Source organism: Tamandua tetradactyla, chromosome 1 (genome assembly GCF_023851605.1).
Source record: "Tamandua tetradactyla isolate mTamTet1 chromosome 1, mTamTet1.pri, whole genome shotgun sequence".
In the NCBI taxonomy this organism is placed as follows: Eukaryota; Metazoa; Chordata; class Mammalia; order Pilosa; family Myrmecophagidae; genus Tamandua; species Tamandua tetradactyla.
In genome coordinates, this window is record NC_135327.1 from 72305526 (window position 1) to 72333063 (window position 27538).

At 36.4% G+C, this 27538-nt stretch overlaps 1 protein-coding gene across 5 annotated transcripts in view; it reads left to right on the forward strand.

The window, feature by feature from the left end:
* The window catches only part of SPMIP7 (sperm microtubule inner protein 7), an 85696-nt gene extending 59567 nt beyond the window's left edge, over nt 1–26129 (forward strand). Inside the window, exons 5-10 of one of the 5 annotated variants that reach the window (XR_013158715.1) lie at nt 2640–2778; nt 4728–4795; nt 9441–9482; nt 10378–10485; nt 19811–19884; nt 20639–20746. Coding sequence is in view for 2 of the 5 variants with exons in the window: in XM_077118944.1 (XP_076975059.1) it covers nt 2640–2778; nt 4728–4795; nt 9441–9482; nt 10378–10485; nt 20639–20746; nt 25894–26017 (589 nt within the window). In the remaining 3 variants the exon portion in view is untranslated. Of the gene's footprint in view, nt 1–2639; nt 2779–4727; nt 4796–9440; nt 9483–10377; nt 10983–19810; nt 19885–20638; nt 20748–25893 lie in introns of those variants that run through there. The other 4 variants (XM_077118944.1, XM_077118950.1, XR_013158716.1 and 1 more) reach the window with 4 other exon arrangements.
* The last annotated feature ends 1409 nt before the right edge of the window (nt 26130–27538 follow it).

Sequence of the window (27538 nt, forward strand, 5' to 3'; positions counted from 1 at the left end):
TTTGGGAGAGAAGTCTGGATGCAATAGCTTCTAGATAGTATGTAAAACCATGTGACCAGACAAGAATATCAAAAGAGAACATGGGGTTAGGGAAGAAAAGAGACTGAGCCCTGGCACCTCTACATTAAGAAGGGCAAAAAAAATGACGACAAACCAGCAAAAAAGAATGACAAGGAGCAACCAACAAATAGAGGGAAATAAAGAGATTTTAGTGCTTGGTAGGTGAATTTAGAAAGTGTTTCAGGGAAGAGAAAGCAATGAATTATTTTAAATCATGCACATAAGTCAAGTAATATGAGCCCTGAGAAATAATTATTGAAATTGATCATTGGATTTAGAATATAGCAAGGTGATTACAGGGAAGCCAAATGCATGGTCCATAAAGAGGAAGCAATGAAAATTTAAAAGTACAATGCAATGCATACTGTAAAACACATCATGTTTACACATCATCATCATCCTTTCTTTTCATATATTGAATGCTGCTGGCATCCTTTACCTTTCAACTTCATTTGTTCATTCAAATTGAAAGCACACCCATCATCAAATACAGTTTCACAAAATACACATATCAATACATATTATCTCCGTAAGTGCATGAGACTATAAAGGAATATGTGATATGAAGCTAGATTTCAGAATCTTGAAACAACATGAACAAAGAGCACTGAAATGGAAACCAACAGTACTGGACAAGGACTAAATTTGTTTACCAGCTGAATATGGGAATTTAGAAGCTTCCAGTCTTCTTGGTGCTCAATTTCCTACCTTCAGAATTAAGGTTTGTAACTAAATCAACTCTAAATTTCTCTCTGCTTTTTTATTTGTTTGTTTTTTAGTTCTTTTACTATTGTATTCTCATCTTTATTTTTATCAGAAAAAAAATTCCTAGTGGTCATCTACGAAACAGTTAATACTTTGGTTAAAATCATAATACTTTACTCAGAGTAGAGCAGTATTTTTTATAAAACAAAGTATCTAATCATAGTATTTAGTGGTCTCTTTTTAAAAAGAAATTATATAAGTTTTTAAGAAAAAATGTGTACAACCTCTATGGAAAATTCTACAAGATAATTCATGAAATATAAGAATTTCAAAAAGTGAAGTATCTTTCAAGCTTTGATTCAAGTCATAGATCAATTTCTTAGCATAATTCTAGTCAGTGTATATAGCATGTCAGAAAAAAATACCATTTAAATCTACTCTATAATTAAAAATATTTTACTGGATTTATCATTTCCTTAGGACAGAGTAAATTCAGAATGAGCACATTCAAAATACATGCATACATACTGACAACAGTGAATCAATCACTGGTTAACTTTAATGATATTATTTTATTTATTTTTCACAACATTCTATGTGGTAAGCATAATTTTGATTTTGGCCCTTATTCATTCTTTCATCCTTAGCCCCTAACACAGTGCTTGAAATTTGGTAGTCTCTGAATAAATATTTGTTGATGAAATGTGGTGAAGGATGATTTTTTTTTTTGCAAAATGACTTTGGTTCACACGGGGATTACCTGGAAGGACATGGTTTGCCTATGGAATGGAAAAATCCAGTTTAATATCAGATTTGGACAGGGCAAGGACAGGGACAGTTCTAGGGATTCAGGCTGTAGAATCCCAGGACATCTATCCATATATCTGGAATGAGGGTTGTTTGTTTTCTTCATTCAGCATCAAACTGGAGTCCCACTGCACTGTATCTGTGGCCCATGTCTGTCAGAAAGAACAGCATCTTTCAAAACCCCAAATGAAAGATAGGACCTTCAGATCCAAATCCAGATATGTAGTAATTCTATTTAATAAGATGTCTGGAATTTTTGAACAAAGGTGTCAGGATTTTTATAACTTGGCTGCATTGATGTAGAACACTGGGTATGTTGCTGACTCTACAGAGGCAGTTCATCTGGATTTGAGTCATGAATTTCACCAAAAATAACTGAGTGACCTTAAACAAACAAATTCGGTTTTCTAAGCCATAGTTTAGTGATTTTTAAATAATCTTCTTGCCTGGCTATGAAGGGTCAAATGAAAATTGTTTGGTAGACAGTAAAACATACAAGTAAATGCATTAGTTTTCTATTGCTGTGTAAAATATTGCCACAAATTTAACATTTTGAAACAGTACCCATGTGTAATCTCAGGATTCTGTAAGGGCAGGCATGTCTGGTCATGTCTCAGCCAGATTTGCTGCTCAGGGTTTCACACATCTGGGTTGGCCAGAGTTGGATTCTGATCTTGCAAGCTTATTCAGGTGGTTGCCAGCTGCAAGACTCAAAGTGACTTGTTTCTTCCAGGACAGCAGACAAGCATCTACTGCTGCTTTCTGTCACTTTTTGGGCCTTAGATGTTTAAGTTAGGCCCATCCAGGATAAACTCCCTTTTCTATTCATTCAAATCAACTAGTTATGGACTATAACTCCATGCAAAAATCTCTACCATATAGTATAACATAATCACCGTAGTACTATTCCATCATCTTCATCAATCCTGCCCACATTCAAGGAGAGGTGTGTAGACCAGGTGGCAAGAATCATGGGGATCAGTTTAGAATTCTGCCTACTATAGTACATGAAATTATTAACTAAGTCATTTGAGGTTGTATTTTCTTTGAACGTCCTTATTTCACAGAGCTTATGAAGATGTTCCTTGGGATAAGATGCTAGCACCAAGGCTTGATCCAGTAGAAACAACATTGGAAAAAGCTGCTGACCTCATCTCCCAGTGTTTTACACTAAAACGATATGAAAGGGCGTCAGCAATCACTCAGGTCAGTGAACATTCCTGAGTAGCAATTAGTTCTGTTACTAAACTGAACTCCAAAATTTTAAGTCACAATAACACACTTTATTTTTAAGAATTACTAAAAGAACCAAGTAAAGACATACACACACTTATTTATATATATATACATACACATATGTGTATTTATATAATGAAAGTTGAAAATGTCATAATTATAAAACTCAATAATTATTGCAAATACTTTATTATAAGTAAAATATTAAATAATATTTAATAATATTTAGCGTTATATTAATTATTATTGTGTTGATATTATATTATAATAATATAATAATAATATTATAAATATTTTATTTATCATTTAAAGCTTACCTGTTTCTCAGAAGTCATGTGAATAGTTTACTATGCAATGCACAGAAGCAATGACTGCATTTATTTAAAAAAATGCATAAGAACAAATAAATAATGAAGAGGATAGGGAGAAATTATTCCACGAGAGAACTTGTATTGAAGATAGATCCTAACATTTAATCTAGAGTTTAGCTCTGCACTTTTCAAGGAAAAATGGAGAAATATGAGTCATATAACTCTTATTATCTAATAAAACAAGATTTACAAGTTGCTATTAGAGATGACCAATCTCTTCATCTGTAAACAACAAGAAATATTTATCACGTGAATTATTACATGCACACCACAGCTGGTTGTGAATCTTTTCATGTTATTCCACTGACTAAAATCCATCATTACTCATAAAATAAAGTCCATACTCCTTGATATGACCCCTAGCCAATTCTCCATTATTTGCCCATAATGCCCTCTCTAGCCCATCTCTCCCCATTTCTCTTCTTGCTTGCCCACACTACCCACCAACCTTCACCCCACACACTATGTTTTACTTCTGTCAAATGTCTCTTAATTCCTCAGGCTTGCCACACCCTGCTTTAGTTTCTATCTTTTGCAAATAATGTTCCACTGCCTGTAACGATCTCTCCGATTGTTTTCTGCCAAGCTAAATCCCAAGAATCCTTCAGGTTTAATCTTTGGCCTCACTTTTGACCTCCCAACACTGGATTAGATGTCCCTGCCCTGGGTTTGTCATATCTGCCTGTTTAGAAGTCTGGCTAAGCTCTTAGATAGTTCGGACAATTAAGTTTTTGAATACATAAAATACATAAGATTAACAAGGAAAACAATTTTATTGAAGTACAGTTCTAAACATTGACCTGTACGTGTCTATAAGCCCAAGGTTAAGAGCTCACATAATCTTATAAAACTTCAGCTTCTAAAGAGAAAAATAACAGATTGGAAAATATAAGTTTTATATAAAGACTCAAGCCCAAGATTTTCACATAGAAAGTAAAATCAATTAAAAGAAAAAAAAAGATGACAGTTCCTTAAGATTATATTTTTAAGGCTCTCTCAATTTTTTAAAATATTTTCATATCTTGTGAAAATTGGTCATCTCATTCAACTCTAAAATTTGACTACATATTCCTTGGGATTAAATTATATTAGTTTCCAAAGTCCCTTCCTAGGCACAATGAGGTTCAAAGCTCAGGATGTGGGCTAGGCTGGAAAGGGGAAACTGGCCTGGGTTAGGTGGGTTAAAGTGAGAATAGCATCTATTCTTGCTTGTCCATTCTCCCCATGAACCGTCACCACCACCCCCAAGCTATATGTCACATTGAAAACTAGAAGTAGACATTTCACATGGTCTTCAGGCTGGAAGAATTGGAAAATGAGGCAGCTTCCAGCTATGACATATCAAACTGAAATGGGAGGTCTGAGAACAGAACTGGAGACCAGGAACAAACTCTTGAGTTGCTAGGGATGTTGGAGTGCTTCTGGTAGGGCCTCTAGGACTTGGCTATGCTGCAGAGAGGACTATTAAGAAATTCTAGCTCTTACACTAGAAATTACAATAACTAGTTCATTAAATATCTTGTCATTTATTTTTAACAATGATTTTAGATGGTTGGTGGACTCTGGGACAGATTTCAAACAAGATCTTTCTTGGCACCCGTCAAACCAATTAATTTGTAAGTTTTATCTCCTAACATTCTCATTGCTAGATTTTTCATTGTCACTTATTATAAATAAGAATCTGATGCTCTAACATATCTTCTGCTAGAGAGCATCCAGCTACCCTTAGACATTCATCCTTGTGATTTGAAAGATTACTAAAATCCCATTTGATTTGTTCAGCGCAACCTACTTTCTCTCTCATTTTCTCCCTCCTTAAAATTTACACTATTAATTATGCAATGATGATTTTTAAATAGTGAGTGCTTTATAAATAATTTGATATGAAGAATTAAAATGTCGCAGTACTCATGGAGGTCATGTAAAAGGAATTCTTGGAGAGTTGTTTTCTATCAACTTTTGTGTCACAATTATTTATGTTCTATTAGGACTAGATACTCTGGGTTTATTGCTAATAATTCTACATATGTGATTTTGTGTGTTTAATCTAAATAAACTTTTTGTTTCCACCTTTCTATCATCATTTTCTCTCTTTATTTTTGTTTTTATCTTAACCACAAGTTAGGTCATCTTCTCTGTTTTTATTTTTTAATTATTTTTGAATGCTTCATATATACAAAAATGTTTCAAGAATAATATACTATAATCTGTATACCAACTACCTAGCTTTAGAAATAAAGTATTATCAACACAATGGAAACCCCCTAAGTACTTCTCTTTAAATACACTACTTTCCTAAGGGATCACCACTATTCTGGATTTGCTATTTCCCATTTTCATGTATTTATTTAAATCCTTTAAAGCATATGTGTTATTTTTAATCAATATGTGGTATTGTTTTATGTTTATAAACTCAGTGTAAGTGGTATCATGCATGTATCTATGCAACTTAATATTTTTGTTCTGTATTGTGTTTGGAAGATTCATACAAGTTAACCTGTGCATTTCTAGGTGTTAATTTTCTCTGCTTGTATAGTTTTCTATTGAATGGATATACCATAATTTTTCATCTATTCTCATTGTTTTGTTTAATTTTAAATTGCAGTCAGAACAATGTTCCCATGTTTCCATGGGTCCAATAAAATATTTCTTGTTTTAATACATATACATAATTATACCTAGAATTGCTGGTCAAGGGGTATGCACTTCTTTACAATATAGATATTCCCATATGCTCAAAATAAATTATACCAATGTACTTCTCCATTGGAAGTGCTTGAATTCCCATTACTCCATATCTTGTCCAACATTTGGAATTCTCAGATTTAAAAAAAGTTGCCAATCCATTAGGCATGAAATTGGATTTCATTATGAAGGTTATGCAAATTACTTGCTTACAAATGAGCATTTTGATAAGTTTATTAATTATTTGGGTTGTCATACCTGTAACTTGCCTGCTTATATATTTTGCCCCTTTTCATTTTGTTTTTTATTTGTTGAACATAGAAACTTTTATGTTTAATATTCTGGGTAAAAATGTTTTCTTGGTATTTTGCGTCAAAGAATTTCCTCTTAATTTGTGACTCTTTTGTTTATATTATGCCCTTTGTTGAGCTGAAGATTTGAATTATTTTGAAGATTTGAATTTTTTTTGGGGGGGTGCATGGTCTTGGAATAGAACCCGGGTCTCCTGCATGAAAGGTGAGCATTCTACCACTGAACCACCAATGTACCCCGAAGATTTGAATTTTATGTAGTTGAATCATGAAACATTTTCCTTCGTGGTTGTGTTTTTTGTGGTGTTTTAAAGAAGTCTTTCCCTATTTTGAAGTAATAAAGATATTATCCTTTTTTGCTATAAATTTTAAATTTTTGATTTTCACTTTATGTCTTGAATTGACTTTTGATTATGGTGTGAGATAGGGCTCCACTTTTTCTACATAATACCAATTACTGTAGTCCAATTTAATGAGTAGACTGGTGATTTTTAGCCTAATGTTTACAGACAATTATTCGTGAATCACAAACAGCATTTTGAAAAGTTAAATAGGGTAGAAAATCAATACATGAGACTTTAGGTGGAACTATGTACTTTGCAACAAATACTACAGGTAATTATGAAGAATAATGTGAGACAGACATAGGAAAAGATAAACGCATGCTGTCCAGGAAGAAGTCATCCGTCTCTTACTAACTGAGATTTCATCTGATTTGCTGGTTTTAGGACGTTTATTTTTATCACCTCAGTGAGAGAGTTAGTATCATACATTTAATTTATACTTGAATAATTACAGTTAATTAAAAAGCAAAAGCAAAAGACTTTGGCTTACAGTCAGCAAAATTAATGAGAAATTTTACTAAATTGCAGTTATAAAAAACAACATGAAGGCTAACATTTTTCAAGTCTTTGGTAATTGTACCACTTCAATAAAATCAGTATAGATTGCCATTTTAAAAGAAATTGTTTTATTATTACAGGCATAATGGTGTGAAAAAATACAAGTTTGAAGCCATTTGGCTGATAGATATGGAAATACAAATAGTAACAATGTTGAGAAAAATAACGAGGCTTGTAAGAAAACATAGATTTTATTGAGCCATATTCCAAAAATAATAATATTTTATAGTAATAATATTATTATTTTAAAAATAATAATAATTATAAAGATTATTTAAAATACAGCTTTACCAAATGTGTAAAATACTCCAGTATAACTAATAGATTCCAATATATAAATTGAACTGCAATCATTTAAATAAAAAAATTAAAGTATTTTAAAAAATTATAAAACCCTTATAAAAGCAGCAAGTTGAAATTGTTGATAGTCGTATTCAAATATTTTTATAGAATAAGTACACAAATTTATTGGTCTTAATTCCTACTATTATGTGAATGCTCATAATAAAACTTTATTAGCATCATTTTACTTACATATCATGCAATAAAATGGAAAATAGTTCACCAGATGCTAACTTTTAAAATTTTAGTTTTTGTGGATTTTTTTTTTTTGGTGGTAAATCAGCTAATAAATTGAAAGCTATGCCTTATTCAGTACTGCCACATCTCATCCAGAGAGTACAACTCATCCTGGAGTCTGCCTCTGTGTAACTCTTGCTCCCAAGAGTTCACAAGAAATCCTGTATGTGAATGTTTATAGCAGCTTCAGTCATAATCACTAAAACCTATGAGCAACCAAGATGCCTTCAGCAAGTGAATGGATAAACAAACTGTAGTTCCTTCACTCAATGGAACACTATTCAGCAAGGAAAAGGTACACATGCAACAGACAACAGCATAGATGAATCCTAAATGCACGTTGCTGAAGGAGAGAAGCCAATGTCAGACCCAAAAGGCTGAATATTGTATGATCGCATTTCTATGACATTCTGGAAAAGGCAAAACTATAGTGACAGAAAACAGATCAGAGCTTGCCAAGGGCTGGAGGAAGGGGGAGAGGCTGTCTACAAAGGGCCCATACAAGGGATTACTTAGGGTGATGGATTGTTCTTTATGGGACTGTGGTGATGGAGACGTGAGTCTATGTTTGTTAAAACCTATAAAACTGCATATCACAATAAAGGAATTTTACTGAATGCAAAGTTAAAAAAAGAAAATCTCCCAGGATGTTGAGGGAATTCAGAGTGGGATGCAGATTGTGACATGTGAATCTGTGTTACAAATAAATGGTATAATTGCACATGATAGGGGTGGGGGGAGGGGAACAGTAGACCTGAGCAAGTTTGGAAACAGTATTTAGACCGCATGCTTAAAGACCAATGACGCAAAGGACTGTACATGAGTACTGCCCTCGGGTTGGTGAATTTGTTTCTCAGAAGGACACAGGTTGGCAATTTTGAAACTACTTACAAGTGTACTAGCACCGAACAATGAACTAAATGTTTGTTCATTATTTTATAGATAATGGGAGCCAGGTTTCTTCCCCTAAGGGGAAAAGGCTAGAATAATCCCTGAGGTACTGATTAAAGTAGGAAATATCCTATGAACTCATGTTCATTTTAATATATATATATATATATATATATATATATATATATATATACACACACACACGGATAGATAAATAAATAAATGTCCATATACATGGGTTCAGATACATACACATATCCCTAACTCTGTTCGCTGAAAGGGCCTAGAAGCAGTGACACCCTAGCAACCACAAACAAACCTTGCACCCAGATGTTGGCTTTTAAACACCATTCTCCAATAGAAGGCTTATTTTAGGGCTGGGGCAGGGGTGAAAAAACCTGGAGCACCTTGTAATGCCAGAAACAGCTGTGACTTTGCAGAGATAAGACACAGGCTGTGCCAACTTTGTCTTATCTCTGCAATGGAGAATTAGACTAGATGTCAATAAGAACCACTCATACACTAAAATTCTATGTGCCTGAGAAAGGAAGTGGTCTAACAGTGCCAAAGATAGCATATCTAATCATAAAGAAGAATAAACAAAAGGAAAGTCCAAGAGAAGAGGCTTTCGGAGACAGCCAAACCATCAGGGAGAGTTAGCAGAGATGTAAGTTAGTGGTGACTTGAGGTCGATTTGTTCTGTTCGTGATTTTCATCACTTAAAGAAACTGCATCTTTAATTGATTTTTGTTTAAAATGCCAAACTTTTGAAAACAAATTCTGATATGTCTGAAGATTGGTAAAATTTTACTTGGAAAACATTGTAATACTTTGATATTTATGAAATTAATATCAATAACACAATTGCCCTTATTTCTTTTCTTTTTTCTAAGTGTGAGTCCAAGTTCAAGAACTAAATACATTCCTCTCTATACGTAAGTGATGTTTCTTAATGTTTTTTAAAACTCCTAGACGTATCTAAATTGTAGTTGTTTTCAGCTCACTTATGTCTGCAGTTTACTTTTTAAGCCAACTTTTGCTTCCACAGATTTCTAATGTTTACTTAGCACGGCACCTGTTTAATGTCGGAATTTCAGGAAAGATTTTTTAAAGATTTTGGTAAAAGAAAGAAAGGAGGAGAGGGCTCTCGTTCTACCTTCCTAAATTGGTTATTTCATGGAACAAAATAACTTGGAAGCCAGCACTACTGAGTGTTGGCAACCAGAAACAATGCTGTATTTGGTGGAAGGACTGGTGTGCTTGCTAACGCTGAAGTGCAGGGAATATAGCACCTGACTTTTCTGAATTTGAATCTAGCTTTCCATGGGGGCAAAGAAGGGGGCTAGTGCCTATTCTGGGACCTTTGTCTCTGCTTTAGATAGAATAACACTGGAATATAGTAGATCCAAGAAAACAAGGAGAGGTCTAGACCGTTAGTCCAGCCCATTCCACATGTCCATTAAGCCTCCCTGGCTCTGGCAGATCACCTGGGTCTCTGACTTGCTCCAGGTCTGCAGAAACAGCCCATTTCTTTGCTCAGAAACAAAGAACAGCTATGGCTCTTATTCTAGCCCAAACCTAAGAGCACAGGAGCCTGGCACCTCTGACTCTGAAAAAGAGAAAATCACCTTTCCTGATTTTATTTTTAAAGCCAAGTTATTACATCATCCAACTTCATTTGTAAGAATAGTTTATCTTGTGTATTTTGAGCTTTTGATCTTGACAAATAAGATTTCTGTTGGAGGTTAGAGCACTAACTAATAGAAATGCACATATATCTTCTAATGTTCTTCTTTTCCATCTTCTTTTTCCTTCCCCACCCCGCCCCAGTGGTTATGTGGAGTCCACAAATGCTGATGATGTCGACAATCCCTATGGCGACATCACATCTCTAGGCAAGCCTCGGATTTCTAAGCTTCTTCATACAAACATGAATCGGTGAGACACAGTCTTAATTCTTCTGTTTTTTTTATTATTAAGGCTGAAGTATGGTGATTGGTTTCATTACAAATGAAGGAATCTAAAAAATGATCTTATTGGGCAGAGTATAAGAAGGAAGATACCTGTCTCCTGAAAGAAATGTTGTTTGTAAGAAAGGAGAATACAGTTCTGGAAACTGACTCACCTGTGGGTCTTGAACATGTCACTTCTCCTCTGTAACTCCAGCTCCTTCATCTGAAACCCAGGAAGGAAAATGCCACCATGCAGGGTGATGGTGAAGGGGATTCAACAGTTTATAAAGCACTTGAGACACAAGGGATTAATAGCTGAGGGGTATTAATATACGTGAAACATGGCTCTTTTCCAAAAACGAGATATGTGAGTTTTTCTGTGCTACTGTATTGCTTTCTGGAACATTGATGCTGTTGGATAGCAAGTAGTCAGTCCAGCAGCCTGGAAAGTGCTACTGGCAGAGGCAAGGAGATAGCAGCGAGGTAAGATATGCACTAGTGGTTAAGAAAGGTGCCCTAAGTACCATGCTTTGATATATAGAATGCATCACAACAATATATATATATATATATATATATATATATATATATATATAGAGAGAGAGAGAGAGAGAGAGAGAGAGAGTGTATGTAATTCTTCCATATTTATATATAAATACATATATATAAACATTCAAATCAAATATATATATAAACATTCGATTTTACCAATGGGAATACTGAGACCGAGAATTTAAATGACTTCCCAAGATTACAAGACTGACAGACTTGAAGTCTTGTCCTCTTTTCATCATACCACCACACTGCTAAATGACAGGGACATTACCATCAGTTTCTACAATGCTTGAAGACACTTGCAGAAGATTTCATTGCAAGGTCATAGCATCCATCATAATAAAATTTTAAATGTTAATTTCTTTTTTTTTAAATATCAATTGTGCCCATGAGACAAACTCATCAAATTTCACATTAGTTTCTCTCCTTCAGACATACTCTGATTTGTTAAGTGCAGTATTATGTGCTGCAATAATTTTGAAGTTTTTTTCTGTTATCTTAACTATTTTGACTATCTAATTCTTTTGACTATTTGGCCAAACAATAAAACATATTTCAAAAGTAACTGTTTTAAAATGTAGTTATATAACCTTCTGACTGATAAAGATTTAAATGTGTTGATCAAATTCAAGCCCCCCAAAATACACTGAGCACCAAAAACATTCTAAGTAATGTGCTAAGAATGATAGTAATATAAAAAGTAGAAAAGGCAAGGAATTTGCCCTTAAGCAGCTTAAAAATTTGGTAGGTAGATTAGCTATGTATACAATAATTATAATATGAAGCAGGATGAAATAAATCCCATAAAAATTAACTCAGTGTGCCTGAAGCATAGTTCGTGGAGAACTTACTTTCACCCAGATGACTCGAAGGCTGTGGCATTTTCAGCTGAATCCCGAGAGAGGAGTCAGAGTGACTCTTCCATAAACTGCAAGGCAATCATTTTTATTATATACGGTATAATCCTTAAAATTAAATGAAGAGGATTGGGGATAAAACAAATTTCAAAATATTCTTGGGCATACAATTTAATAATCCGTCACCTTTGAAGCATATATTTGAATTGAGAGATACGTTATGAGACATTCTTACTAAAGGACTAAAATTTATTCTTTTGGGTCAGTCTCCAAAGAGCAGTCTGGCAGCACTTTAAGAATTTGATGTAAAAGTACCATTTAGATGGAATGAATTTGTTAGTATGCTATTCTACACCTTGCTGTTAATTGCTGTTTTTAAGGGTATGAATGAAATTATGAGTGGATAACGTAAAAGAATTGGACATTAACTGTGCTTATTCAATTTGGGCACTAGAGGGCCTCCGAGGTTGCAAGATTTCTTCTTGTGCTTAGTTTTCAATTTTTAACCAATTCTTACTTAACCTTTTAAGACGAAGAAATGTTTTTCCATTTGTATTATGAAATGTTGGTTGATACAAAAATATACAGTGTTATATGTAGTAGTGAAATAAAATAATACATAAATGAACTTGTATTCCTCACAAATTCTATTTAGGGACCCATGTGCCCTTCTCAATCTTATTACCTCTTCTCCAACCCCGGAGTAATCACCATCAGACTCTCTGCTCACACTTCACTTGTTTTGCTTTATAGTTTTATTACATATATATGTATCCCTAAATAAAATATTGTCATTTCCACAATACCACTTTGAGCAAGGTACAGAAAAACACATGCATTATGTCATTTGTATAAAGTTCAAAACCCAGAATTGACCAACTTTGTGCCCAAAGGGGATAGGATACCATCCTATTCAGAAGCAAATAGGACTCTTTATTTTCTCATTGTAAATGTTCTTAAAGAGAAAAGTGTGTGTGATATTATCTTTAGAGTCTTCCTCATGATTGATATTACTTAATCATGGTGGCAAGCCATGCCATTCACTCACCCCTTTAATGGAAATAATGTTTCAGGCAAGTTTTGAGATTACTCTCTATTGAGTTCAAGTAATTCTGAATGTTGGAATCATCGATTTCCCTGACGAGTGAAAGTTTTCCAAATTTCCCTCATTAATTGATTTCGCCTTCTGATCGCCAAGTCTTCTGACATGTCCAGTGGTTTTCTTTATTGGTGGTGATTGTACCATTATTTAAAAAAATAATTTGGTATTTTTCTTGTAGAACTGAATCTGATCATTATTTTTTAAGGCAGAGAACAATTAATAACAATAAAAATACAACCAAACTCTCTCACAAAAACATAATCACTATAAACACTATATTTATATAGCTATAATAATACTTCATATAATATTTGTACCACCTTAACATTACAACATAATTGTGGATACATATTATGAACTCATTATAATTTTCATTTGTGTGTATATGCTATAATTAACTAGTTTACTTAGGTTACATAGGTAAAATTATTTTCAGTTTTTGTTACAATAAGTAATGTTCTCAAACATTTTTACACCGATCTTTTTCATGATTTGGAATTATTTACTTAAGAGAGAGTCTCTGAAATGGATTATAGGGTCAAAACACAAAATCCTTCTGAAGCATTATCAAATTATTTTCTGAAAATATTACATCAAATTACAGTGGAATCCGTGTTTATGTTCAGTGTTTATGATCACCTTCAATGCTAGCATTGAAGCTCAGTAACATCTTACTTTTTCCTTGCAAATATATTCATCATAAAAATAATTCATGCATTTTTAAAGTGTAAGCAGTAAAATATTTCCTCCACTTTAAATCCCATTATGGAAAGTTTGATATCTTCTTTTAGACATTTTCCCCCATGCATCTATGAATGTTTGCAATGTAAATACACATCTGTGTATATTGTTGTATTTGAACGTACATGTGCTGTGCATATGAGAGAGGCTGAAATATGCTCTGTTCATTTTCTCCTGATACTATACAAGGCTGCTAAAATCTTTTTAACGGCTGCATGTTATTCTGTTATATGGCTACATCAAAGTTTAAATATGACATGCCCTTACTAAAGTATTTTCCCCTATTGTAGATGATACATCAATAAACAACCACTACATTTACCTTTGCACAGTTATGCATATTTTTCTGTAGATTAAATTCCTAAATGGAATTTTTGCATATATAAATATGTACAATGGAGTTTTCTTGTTACAATTGAAGATATTTTCCAATTGTGTTAGCATATACAGTTGTTAAAAGGCATTTAGAATTAAGCAACTCAAAATATTAATGCAGTTTCCAGTACATTTCCTAACTTCTAACTTGAGATTGGTTTAGGAGAACCCCAAATATCCATAAGGTTCGATAAGATGTGTTAAAGGTCAGGAAAGTTAAGCAGCTTTTCTGTTCCTTCAACAGATATGTGCTGTTCAGAATATATATAATGAAACAAAATTATCTCTACTTATAAGCTGTGTCAAATAGCAAAGTTAAGGTAAGATAGACATAAGAATCCCCATTTAAAAAAAATCTGACTTTTTAAAATCCTCCTCTTTAATACAAGTGCCATTTTCTTTGGAGGAGTTCAATGACAGTGTAAAAGAAAAGTCCCTTGTCTTCTAGTAATCATTTTACAGTTTCATTTAGTTTTCAAATGCTTTGCATTCATCAGTCACCAGTGCACGATACATTACTATTTACTTAGAAGTAACAGTAAATCTGTGAAATGTCAAAACAGAAACATTCAAACCTTGTCCTTGTCCTTTCCTAAGAAAAATGGAGACAGCTATTGCAAGTGCTTTGGCTTTGCTGTGGACTCGAGAATGTTAGAGCTAAATGGGAACTTCAATACATGCATCTCATCTAGTCAAGCCCCTTTTGCCAAAAGGAAACTGAGGTTCAGAGCAGAGAAGGCATGTGCCCCACATAGCAGAGCAGATTGAATCAGAAGCTAACCCCAAACCCTTTACCAAGCAACATTTGCCTAGTTTTGTTTGTTTGTTTGTTTGTTTTCCCAAATGAGACAAGTTCTTCCACTTATACTGTCTTCTACTAAGTAGTAGTCTTTTCATTTCAGGACTTCACATGGTTTTGTATTTATTGTACTTTTTCCTTAATGACTTCTGTGAGGAAACATTTACAAGTAATAAGTAACTGTCCAAAATGGACTCCCAGGCAGCTGCTGGTAAAGTTCTGAGATGGAAGAAGGGAGCGTGGCCTGCGAGTCATTGGACTTTGTAGCACCTTTCCCCCCCTCTTTTTAAAATTTTACCACAACCCAGGTTAAGAAAAAAGCTATGAATAGTAGTTCCTTACACTAGCCCAACACTTCTGCCTTTTCAAAATACTTTCACATCTACTTTCTCATTTGCTTTTCAAAATAGTGTGATGAGCCCAGGAGTAACGGGAAAAAGGCTCTATCCCCATTTTGCAGATGAGGAGTCAGAGGCCAGCGTAAACGTAAACGTATGAGGAGCCCAATACTACTCATTGCAGGAGTGGCTAAAAGAAGGTCTCTTAACCCCCAGGGAAAACTCTCCCCCTTAAACCACACCCAAAAAAGTTTTTCACCTTTCACAAGAAACTGTTTCCTTAGGCTTCAGCCTCATATATAATATAAAGCCTTTGGGTTATATTATTTCTTTATCTTCTTCCAAAAGTAAAAGCTCAAGATTCTAAGAACAGAGGAGGGAAAAAATGTAACCACTAGATGATAATAGTAATAAAAACAATAATTCTTGAACCATCATTGGGGCTATGACATGTTATTACATTCAGAGACACCAGTTCAGTGATCAAAAGTCATGAAAACACTATTCTGGTCTTATTTGCACTTCTCATTGAGCAATAAGTTCAAATTCAGAACTCACAAAGAACTTTCTTTCTTTACCCTCTCTAGCTGTCTCCCATCTTCAAATTCCTCTAGAGCCTCTCCTTTCACTTCTGGTCCTCTAGGCCTGATTCTCCCTAAATACCAAGCCTTGATCCTTTCTGTCTCTTCATTCAACTCCTGGTTTCTTCCCTCCATTTCCTGTCCTGCCTCCAGCTGCCATCCGTTCCTTCTTGCATTGATTCTCACTTAACTGTGTGCCAGGCAGTAAAGCCAGGCATTTCAGTTACATAATATCAACATTTCAACCCCTAAAACCCTGCAAGGGAGCCGTAATTACCCTGATTCCTGGCAGATTATGGATAAGGCAGTTGAGGCTCAGATGACATAAATCCCAGGTCTCAGCTCACGAATTGGATGAGAGGGAGTCCCAGACTAAACTGCCAACCACTCTGACCCCCACACTCTGTTTGCATTCAATCCCTCTTATGCGCTCCCTCTTTCCCTTTGCATCCATGGTCTTTTCCCCATTTGAGGTCGTGTGATGTCTAGATGTGCATTTTTTAAATTTTCACACTAAGTGTGAAATCTCAGGACCCAGGCCTGCTTGACTTCTGCCCGAACTGGACTTGACACAGAATAGCTCTCAATAAAGGATCGCCAGATTGGCTTGAACTTGTGCTCACTGCCATGTTCTGCAAAGATGGTTGAATAAAGGTGGCTGACTCTGAAATAAGATTCTCCTGGTTAAGCCAGAAGTGTGTGTGAGAGAGTGTGTGAGCACAAAGGGGGTTTCCCAGCAATGCAAATCATCCTTCCAAAGTAATCTCATTGTCTCTAAAATCCAGGCCTTCTTTTTCTGCCAAGAGGCAGTAAAGCATAAATCCTCCAGCCAGTTAGTCTGGGTTTGGACCCAGTTTTACTACTCACTAGCTCCGTTGGCTCTGGGAATTTTATTTCAACTTTCTCTGTGTCATATCTCTCATTTATAAAATGGGGATGATACCAGAACCTACCATCCAGAGTAACTGTGAAAGTTAAATAAACCAATACATGTAAAGCATTTAGAAGTATGCTGGGAATATAGTGCGCTCTCAGGAAGTATTGATCATGTCTATTATACAGAGAAAGAAATTATGTGAATAACTAAATTTCAGTCCACAAATACACTGCATAGATTTTCTGTTTAGTATGTTTTGCCCATGTTTTCTTTATTTTCTATTTAGCTCTTAATTACATGCCTTCTTTTCAATTTTTTGCTAACTGATCTACTAAACATCTTTATTTTCTGAAATTAATTTCTACTATTATCCTTTATTGAGAGAAACCAATTGGTTGTAAACTTAGCAATAAGCTGTCCAAATTTGCACATTAGAGAACAAAATCCAGGCTTATTTGGGAATAAAGCTACCAAAGAAGGTACTCAAAAGATTGGAACTATGGAGAAAAGATAGAAATCAAGGCTTCCTTTATTTTTAAATTGGTTCCTTTACTCTGCTTTCCTCAGATGAGGTGGGGTAGAGTCTTTGAACATGTAACGAATCTGTAAATTCATTTCAAAGCCTATACACTTCAGTATTTTTAATAGTCTTGTTTCCTCCATCTGAAAAATAAAATTAAGTATAAGCAGCAGACGTGGAAAATGTCCATCAGAAAATATTGTTCTCTTTTCAATATAAGATCCATGTGTTGTATTTAAGATGGCAAAAGTTCCCTTGCAATGTCCCTGCACATGGGTTAAATGGAATAGATTTAGATACAGCATAGGTGAGGATTTTATTCCAAATATTTCACATTTATTATACAACTGAATTCATTTCTCAAGGTTAAGCATCTAATTTTTAGTACAGTCTACTGTTTCATTGTATCTTATTATTAGATATGACAATGTAATAAAATATAGTATAATATATTACAACACAACAGTATAACATAACATAACGTAAAACATACCAAAATAACATTTAACATCAAGACCCCCTATATGGCATAGAGGCACACACAGCTCTATGATGTTTTATACCAGACCCTTCATATGATGAACAAATTGCTGGAATCCGTCTCCTTGACTTGTTAACTACTCTAATGGAAGGTGATGATTTTAGAGGCACTTTAATTCTGCAGGTGTTTGGGGGGGGAGGTGCAGTGGAAAAACCTGCCCACAGATATGAAGGGGATTTCCTCTGTAACATGCATGGAAGCTTTAATGAATGCTTGGGGGAGAGACGTACACATTAATAATTTTGCATCACTTGTTGCTTCTCTAACTTACAGCTATTTTATTTTCAAAAAAATCCCAGGCAAACCTGATGAGCACTACCTAGAATGTGGCAGCTTTGCTTCACTCACCGGCGTCCCTCCAACAAGTTGAAAACACAGCTCAAAAAGAGATTTCCAGACTTCTCTGCCCTTTAGCATCATCTGGAGAGCTTTTGAAAATCATGATTCCCAGATCACACCCATTACCAATGAAATCAGAGTATCCGGGAAGGTGGTGGCCAGGCATCAGTGCCTTTCAAAGATCCCCATGAAATTCCAAGGTGCAGGAACTTTTGGAAACCACCTTCTTAACATCTTTATAGCCTCTGTGCAAGATAATCTGCATTCTTACTTACACAGCTCCTGTTCTGTCAGTTTCTTAAATCTTCAAAATGTTGAATGTCAACTAAGATTAGTTGAGCACCTATTAAGTGCTAATGATGTGCTAGCTGCTTATGCATTCACCTGATGAGGAAAGTGTGATCTTTATCCTGCATTTGACTGAGCAGGGCTTGGAGAGCTTCTCTCATTTGAATAAAATCTCAGTTTGTCAAACTGCAAAGTCTGTATCACAGCAGAAGCTTGGCTCCCAGTGCACAGACTTTGCCTATGCTTCAGCTGCTTTGTTTATCTGGCCTCACAAAATCCATGAATTTTTACCATTCTACTCTGGCATTGCCCTTGGGGGGTAATTTCCCTTTGGTATTTTAGGGTCAGGATATCCTGGATTTTATTGCCTCCAAGCCAATAAAACATCACCTACAGAGTCACAGAACTACACTGTTGGAAGAGATATTTAAGATCTATTAGTGCAATTCCCTGCCTGACGTATATATATAGATACATATATGTGTGTGTGTGTGTGTGTGTGTGTTTTTTTCCTCTAACCTTCTGATACCAACACATCAACAATGCATGGAAGGACACCAAGAAATTGCAACATGAATGGTTGTCTTTATTCTACTAGACCAGTCATATGTGGTGGCTCCCTTCACTCCCACCCAGTCCCTTAGTTTGCTATTATTATCCCCTTTTGCAGACAAGGCAATGAGAGATTAATTTAGTGGCCCAGATCTGAGAGCCTATGAGCTGTGAACAGAGTCAGGGGGTTTAAACCTTAGTCCTGACCCCAAGTCCCATAATGGTTTCACTGCCCCTCATCTTTTCTGCTTACCTCGTCACTTCACACTGTAGGAAGGAAGGGCCTCCGTTAACCTCCATATTCCAAAAATCACTCCTAAGACAAATGGTTCCTGGAAAAGGTTTTGTTTGGCTTATTAGGTGTGTTGGAGAGTTTATACACCTAACTGAGAGATACAACTTTGAAGCCTTCCTTCTCCTTTGGCAGAAGGTCAGTTGCCGCTGCTGCATTGCATTTTGTCTGTGCATCAATTTAGAACAAGAAACCATGCCAAAGGGATGTCATACACTCAAAGGAAGTCCCCACTGGTGAGAAGCACAAAGCATTGAGCTGAGTTAGAAGTTGCGAACTGATGTCTGGCTCTTTCCCTACCATCAGCCCAAGAGCACATTGATGATGGCAGTGTTTCTCTTTCACCTTGACTGAAGCAAGCACACACTAAGGCCGGAGCGCTGAAATCATCTTAAAGTTGACTTCCAGAAAAAAAACATTGTGTTATTTGATTGAGCCTTATTATTTGCATATTGTGGGTTCTTTTCTCCTTGAAATACAGTTTACATCTTATATCTTCCTTAATTCCTTGAGGTTAAGGCAACATAACAGCACACAGAATTGGTCTTTTACAGGACTTGACCCTATAATTCAGCCTCCCCTATATCTCAGGGTTGTTGGATCAATCAAGAGAAATAATCCATGTAAGGTATGTTGCAAATATTAGCTATTCTTATTTTACACTTCTCTGAATCACCTATTTAAATTTTTCTTTTGAATATTTATCTTTTATAGAGAGATGTTTTATTTCACACTAAAAAACCTTCCCCATTCATTTTAGTGTTTTTCCTTTCCTCCACCCTTTCCCCTCTCTCTGGTGAAGAAAAACAAAGGGGAAGCAAAAGTGTAAGTGAAATTAAACCCATCAAACCAATATAGAATGAATATGCCTGTTCAAAATTGTTTTCAATGTGTGCAATTTTAGGAAACCATCTGAAATCAGTCACATAGTGTACTAATGTTGATGAGAAAGAAAGTTTATAAAACACACAATTACAAACGTAAGAATTCTGTTTACTAATACTGAAATCAGCGTTATAGAGGTATTTGTGGAATACAGGTCTTCTGCTTTGCAGAGAACTGATCGCTTCAATCTGAAGCAGATCTGGGAAGTGAATCACATTTGTAAAATATATGCAAATTTAAAATCAGAGTAAAACATGGACTCAAAATAGGTTTCTTCAATCCTAAAATAGAGATTTTATCTAAATATCTCTGAATCATTGTGTCGCATACTTGCTTTCTTTCCTCTTTGGGCAGACCAAGTTCCTGCCCTTATACAGGAAAAAATCAGCCTGGATCCCCATTTCTGTCTTTCATATTTGGGTGTTAGTGACCATAGCTATTTCGCAAAACATTATTTTAATTTCTTCTCTCTCCCCTCTTTTCACTCTTTACTTTAGCAGTGCAAATATTCCAGGATACACTGGCAAGGTTCATTTCACAGCTACCCACCCAGCAAATTCTAATATTCCATCGACAGCCCCATCACCAGATTCAGAAGTGCATGGGTAAGTCTGAGTCCTATTACTCAATTTGCTCAGATACATTAGAGAGGAAATCATAATCATAGTTATTCCATTAAAGAACAATTAAACACTTAGAGTAAATTTACATCGTTAAAAAAAATAAGAATGTCAAGCCCAAAAAGGGAGAAGAGCTCATTTCCGTACTAACAGGAACTTTATTAGGGCCACACACAATTTCCTTTTTGAATCTTATCCAAAATTGCATTGAAAAAAATGTGTATAAGTTAATGTTAACATTGATGTTGTGGAAAGACGCATATTAAGATACTTAAGACATATTAGGTGGAGCGTATCTTGGCCTTCTGGACTCACAATTTTACGCACATTTAATCCTTCTATATTACTCTCAGGAGTAGCATGTTACTTGGATTCATGAACATATTTACTTGAGAAACACACTTACTTCTTGTGAATAATCACCTCATTTTTAAAAATGAAAGACAACATTCTATCAAAAGTGCTTTTAAGTACTACTTTTAAGTAGTACTTTTAAGTAATACTTTTGCAAATTGAAGATAGGATAAGTTAGATGCAAGGTTATTGAAGGCTCCTTTATTTGAAGCTGCTAGTGAGAAGTGGCACATTACTGTTTATTATATGTCAAATTCAAAAGTGTTGGGTGGAAGTTCTAGACTTGCAAAAAAGATGACAGTTTTGAAAATGCAGGTGTGGTCCTTACCAGGTCTAGATGCTGGTCCAGGACAAACAAATAAACCAGATAGGACGGTGGGCGGTGGGGTGGGATGGAGAGGCAGTTCTCACCCCAAACAGTACCTTTTCCTCCTAGATCAAGTTCTTTTGATAGAGAACTCATTCACTCATTTATTTATCAAACATTTACCTACTATCCATTCTGGGTCAGGCACTGTTTAAGAAGTCCCATCTCTCAGGAGCTTATGTTCCATTGTGAGAGACAGACAGTAAAAGGTACTCAAACAATTAAAGAAATAAAGTAATTTTGGAGAGTGATGTGTATTGAGAAAAAGAAAAGACAGAGTGACTCAGTGGAGGGTGTCTGGGAGGGACATAAATTAGCTTCGTGGTCAGGGAGAGCCTTCTGGGGAGGGGACCTTCACGCCCCTGCCTTGGTGGACTTATTAAACATTTTGAAGATAGCTACTGCTAATAGACTTTGTGGACCACAGTTCACAGTCCATGGAGCTATTTAGATCCTCATGCATTCATGCATTTGCTTGTTAATTTGTGTGTTCTTTCGATTGGCTCAACAAATTTTTATCATGCTCCACTAATTCACAAGAACTAGACCTTGTTTTTAAGAAGCTCACAGTCCAGTCGTGAAAAAGAAATAAGCAAATAACTAAAGAACAGAGTGGCAAATGTCATCATCATCATCATCATCATCATCATCGTCATCATCACTTACATTAACTGAGTGATTTCTGTAGGCCAGCGACTCCCCTATTTACTCATTTAGCTGTCCAAGTTATCCTGTGAGGAGGATACTATCATTATCCCCATATATAAGGGAACTAAGGCACTCACAAGATACAAAGGGAAAGTAACCTACATGGGGACACCCAAGAAGTCTTCACAGAAGAAGTGGTTTGTGCATTTACTCTTGGAGGAGTGGGAGTTAATCTCACAGGTATTTGAGGGTCCTCCTGTGAGTAGGTGGGACTTTTCACGTCCCAGCGAGCCCACCCCAGATCAGCCTCCTTCATTCTGAAATCAGGAACCTTTTGAATGAGGCTGTCTAGAGAATTCTAACTGTATTCTACACCTCCAGTTGTGAATGCCCCAGTTCACAGGGCAAGAGGGAGTAATTAAAGGAAAGAAAAGGTTGAGGAGGTGAGGAGGACTTCACTAACATCTAAATTTTTGGTTTGATGATTGTCTTGAAGTTATAGGCCATCTGATGAGGAAAAAAAAAAGAAAGGTCTTTGCTTTTCTAGGCTAACATTTTGTATCAGTTTTCTCTAAAGATACATCTTCAGACATCACAAATCCACTTCCAAAGACAGGACTGGGAGATTTTTAGGCAACATATTTTATTTCTTGTGAAGGATATAAAGAAACAATTTCAAAATTAACTGCATCCTTGTATCTATATTTCAGGACTTACCTCTTTCCAAAAAGAGGTAAGATAATATTCTGTGACTTTTGATGGCTAGCAATTAAGGAGGGATCCAACTCAAAGATGCTTTGTCAGTGCAAATGGCAAACATTTCAAATCCCTCCTCTTTTTCTTTCAAAATCCATCTTCTCATGCCAAACAGCCCAGATCTCACCCCCCTGACATTCTATTGGTTTATGTGTTTCCACAGCCACAGAATCCAGCTATGCAATAAGCAGTTAAAATGTTCCTACTGTCTTTGAGAGAAATCTTCATTTATAGTTGTAAGACTATCAACTATTAATACTACCAGAGGAAGAACTTGAGTCTTTTGGTAGGAAACTCAGTTAGGTCTATTGCTGGACCCCGGATGGCCACCTCTCTCATTGCCACATCTTATATACATATCTGTCAACTTCTGCCCCTGAGCAGGAACCAAATCACACAGTGCCCTCTGAAATTACTTCTCTGGGGCTTTCTCATAGTGATATAAGGCCCTGAAGACATACAATGGTGACTCCCCAAACAGAGTGTCATCCTGTAACTAAGATGTAGGCCGGTGTTGGGGTTTAGACCTCAACCCCTATGTCCAGCTGAAACACTTGCACCTGACAGGCAGGGAGTCTTAGAATGAGAATGCACACATTGGGGAGTTCAATTAAAAAGAAAAGAAAAAAAAAAAGCTGTGCTAACTGCTAATATGAATATGAGGCTCTCTAAGCAGGAAGGCTTGGGATTTGCATTTAGCCTGGTCCTTGTAATCCTATACTCAGAAGAAAGAAACTTGTTCCATTTAGGCCTTCAGGGCTCCCCATGATCAAGTATCTCCTCTGACCTTTTGTGGCCCCATATTTAATGTTATTTTTGATAAAATTTCCCAGTGAAAATGTGAGCGTAGGTTTTTCTCTAATTATCACCATAACTTATTGAGATAACTTCCTCCTGAGTGTGCCCGTTTGAGATGATGCATTTGTTCCTGTTATTTCTAAGAAGCCATCTAACCCTGGGCATCCCCTGGGAACTCCTGAAGACTGGCTCAATGCTACCCTCCCTTCTCTTCTGAAATTCATTCATCTTTTTATTAAGCATCTATGCTATTCTCCATGGTGGCTGTATTCCAAACTTTTCTGGGTTGTGTGAGCTAATAATCCAATCTTCTCCTTGATGTATACCTCGGTGGAGGTTCTTGCCTTCTGCTTATTGGATTGTTCAAGATGTCTCAGCATGGTCTTGTTTCCCTGTTACCATAGCTTCCTCTACAATCACAATCATGTCATAATCTCTACTTCCATCATGACCTTTCCTCCAAGGAAGACACGATCTCACTTTTTTGAAAAGGTTGATCCTTTCACCAAGCTGCTTAGCCTATTTGGTCCTGCTTCTTCCCTGCTTCCCACACCACGTTCCTGACTCTCCCAATTGTCCCTCTTGCTTCTGGAGAGACCAAGACAAGTTTCACTTTTGTAGAAAGCCAATGTGCTCCCTTTGAGCTATCATCCTTGGTCTCTCCTTCCTTTCACTTCTAAATTCTTTAAAAAGCAAAATGCACTCTCCTTTCACTCAGTGCTTACACTTCCTCTCAGCCCGTTCTCTCCATAATGTCTTGCGATCTGAATTCTGACACCACTGGTCACATGAAAGTGCTCCTGCTTACCAGATCATAGATTGACAGAGTCAGGAGAGAAGGGACCACTGACATCTCTTCATCCACAAGTAACAATTTTATTTGCCATGGATCTTTGTGGTCAACAGGGTTGCAAGGGGTGGGGAAGGTTTGGATGTCGTTTAAGTCAAAGAGACTGAGGGCCATGTGGTCCCCATAGCACAGTTTGAGAAGAGAGGCAAAGGTAGGTGTAGAATAGGTGGGAAAGAGATTATTGGAAGAGATTCCAAATGAGAACATAGTGACATGTGGGAAGTGAATAAGAAAGGATTTTGTAAATCTCCAAATTCATGAATCAGAGAATGTACATTCAAGTCTTTTTCTCCCAATTGATATTTCCATTAAAATCCAGTTTTCCTTGCTCATTTCCTCTCACTAGAATACAACCTACAGGAAGCTTCAGTTTTCACTGTAATAGTTGTTTGCCAGAGCATTAAAAAAAACAAAAAGAACTAAATTCTGCATAATAATCACTGCATAAAAATAAAGCCGTTTTACATTTGTCTGCTGTGTGGAAATTAATTTCACACACTTAGCTTTGTAACTTGCTGACACACAAAAGCATAACATTGTGTGTGGGACTCTAATGTACAGCAAAATGACTACAGGTCGTGGGCTGGTGGGGTGGTTCTAGACAGCTGGAACGATGTGTTTGAGAGATTACTGGTAATCCAATAATCTTGTTTGCATAGTATTTGACATTTTCACTGTTATTTTCTTTATTTTAGTTCTCAGAACAACTTTGGTTGTGCAAATTTATTCCCATTTGGGAGATGAGCAAACTAAGACTAGGTTGAGGTTGAGAAAACTGTGTAGGAGCTGACCTTAAGCCCATTAGAAGCTCCCTATTGCCTCTCAAATAAAACTCAAACTCAGCCCGAACCTCTCCTCGGGAGGCTCCATCTCACCCCTTGTGGCTCTGCTCACACCGCTTACCCATTGGCCCTCCCCTTGATGTTCTGTGCTCTGTCTCTCCTAGATTCTTCATCCATGCCACTACCTTTCCCTTTTCTCTCCTACATGACTTTGCCCAAGGCAGGTGCTTCCCCCTCCCCCCAGTGTATACTCTGAGTCCCCACAGTGTCCTAGATTCAGATCTATCAGAGACTCCTTGGGGTTCTTTTTTAATTATGCTGCTGCCTGTGTACAGGCCAGCATCCTTTTGGCCATATTTTCTGTATTCTCAGCACCTAATGTCATTCCAGACACATAGTAGGTCATCAGTAAATGAAACTGAATGTTAAAAGACCAAGACTACTCACCATGATTAATGATCCCAGCCTCTCATCTCTCTCTCATATGCACATTTACCATTAGTTGCAAAGTAGATGCAGTTATATGTTTTCATATTAATGTTTTTTTTTTTCCTTTTTTCCACCTTTTCTGCTATAGCATCTTACGGAAAGATGCAGAATTTGACCTCTTCCGTCACCAGGCACCTCTGTCTCGAATGGTTACAACTGTCAAACCCTACAACCCCTTCAACAAGAAGGAAAAAGAAACCATAAATTACTAAAACATCCATCCAACTAAGGGAAACCTGCATGACCTCAGTCGCAGAGAAGACACTGCTAAATACCCAACAAATGTGGTTGGCAGGTTGGGGAAATAAAGAGCCTGAGCACATACTTATATGTCTCCGTGAGTCAGTTGAAACCCAGCTGCTCTTTTCCACCTAAGGCAGAGTATCCTAGACCTCATCTTTGGTTTGTCTTCTGAACCCTAAGATGTTCTCTCAACCTGGCCCTGGAAGTCTCCTTTCTATGATGGCAGTTGAGACTTTTTGAAAGCCACCAGCCACAGGAGGTTGATTTTACAAGATTCCTCTAAAGGGGTGGAACACCAGGTCTACATAGATGTTTCATAAATTGGCCAAGTTAATGCAGGGATTTTAACGTAGGGCATAAGTCATAGAAAACTGGAATAGAAAGGGATTGCAGAGATTAGCTGGTCAACAATTCCTATTTTCTCAATGGTAAAATGGAGAGACTGATAGAAAGTGACTTAGGCACTCACTTAAAGCTGCATTATTCTTTCCACCTAAGGGATATCACATAGGACAATATTGAAGATGCAGAAGGGACAGACATTCTGTTATCCCAACCCAGTATTCCTTTTCAGAGAGAGAAGCATTCCCCAATTTCTGCAAGGGTGACCAGGCAGGAACCACCACTTATGGCCACTTTAGTTAAGAGGGTGGCATGATTGGGCCACAACCAAATAGAACATCAGCACACAGAGTCACGTATATGGGTTGTGGGAGACCCCTCTGCCTTCCCGAATAGATTTACATTTGTATACACATAAAATATATTTACACGTGTATATGCATAAATATGTATGCACATAAAGTGTCATCATAGGTGCATAAATATATTTATAGAGGTTTTTTTTATAATTTTACAAAGTGTTTTCATAAGCCTTAACTCATTTCAACCCTATGATGAATTCTGGTTATCACGCATTTTACAAATATCTTAATATTTGTAACACACAAAGGTAGATTGAGGTTAGGAGAAGAGAATTATGTATCTAAGTCACATGACTAAGTGATAATAACTAGAATCCAGATTTTCTTGATTTAGATCTAGTACCTCCTCCACCTTCACACACACCTCAATTTCTCCACAGATTGAATAACCTTCAGTGAACTATACAAAAATTAAACAAAAGAAACAAGAACAGAAACAAGCTCCTTGGGATTCTGGATATTTTGGCAGCATTTCTTGGGGTTTTACCTGGTTTTCCTTTCTCCAGTGAAATTCAGAATAAGAGGGTTACCCCACAGAACTCCAAGTGAATGCTTAACTTCTGCTGAAGTTTATTTGGCCCTGCTTAACAACCCTGATAGGAAAAATAAACTCTTTTGTTTTGAAATTGCCTCAATTGACAGCTACATAGATTTTGAAATTGAATCTTCAGAACCTAGTGTTGCTCTGTGGACCTGACTTCCTACCGTGACAAACAGGAAGACAAGCAGCCATCAGTCCTGAGCACCTGACTTGCCCAGAACAAAAGGAATGACTTCACCTCAACT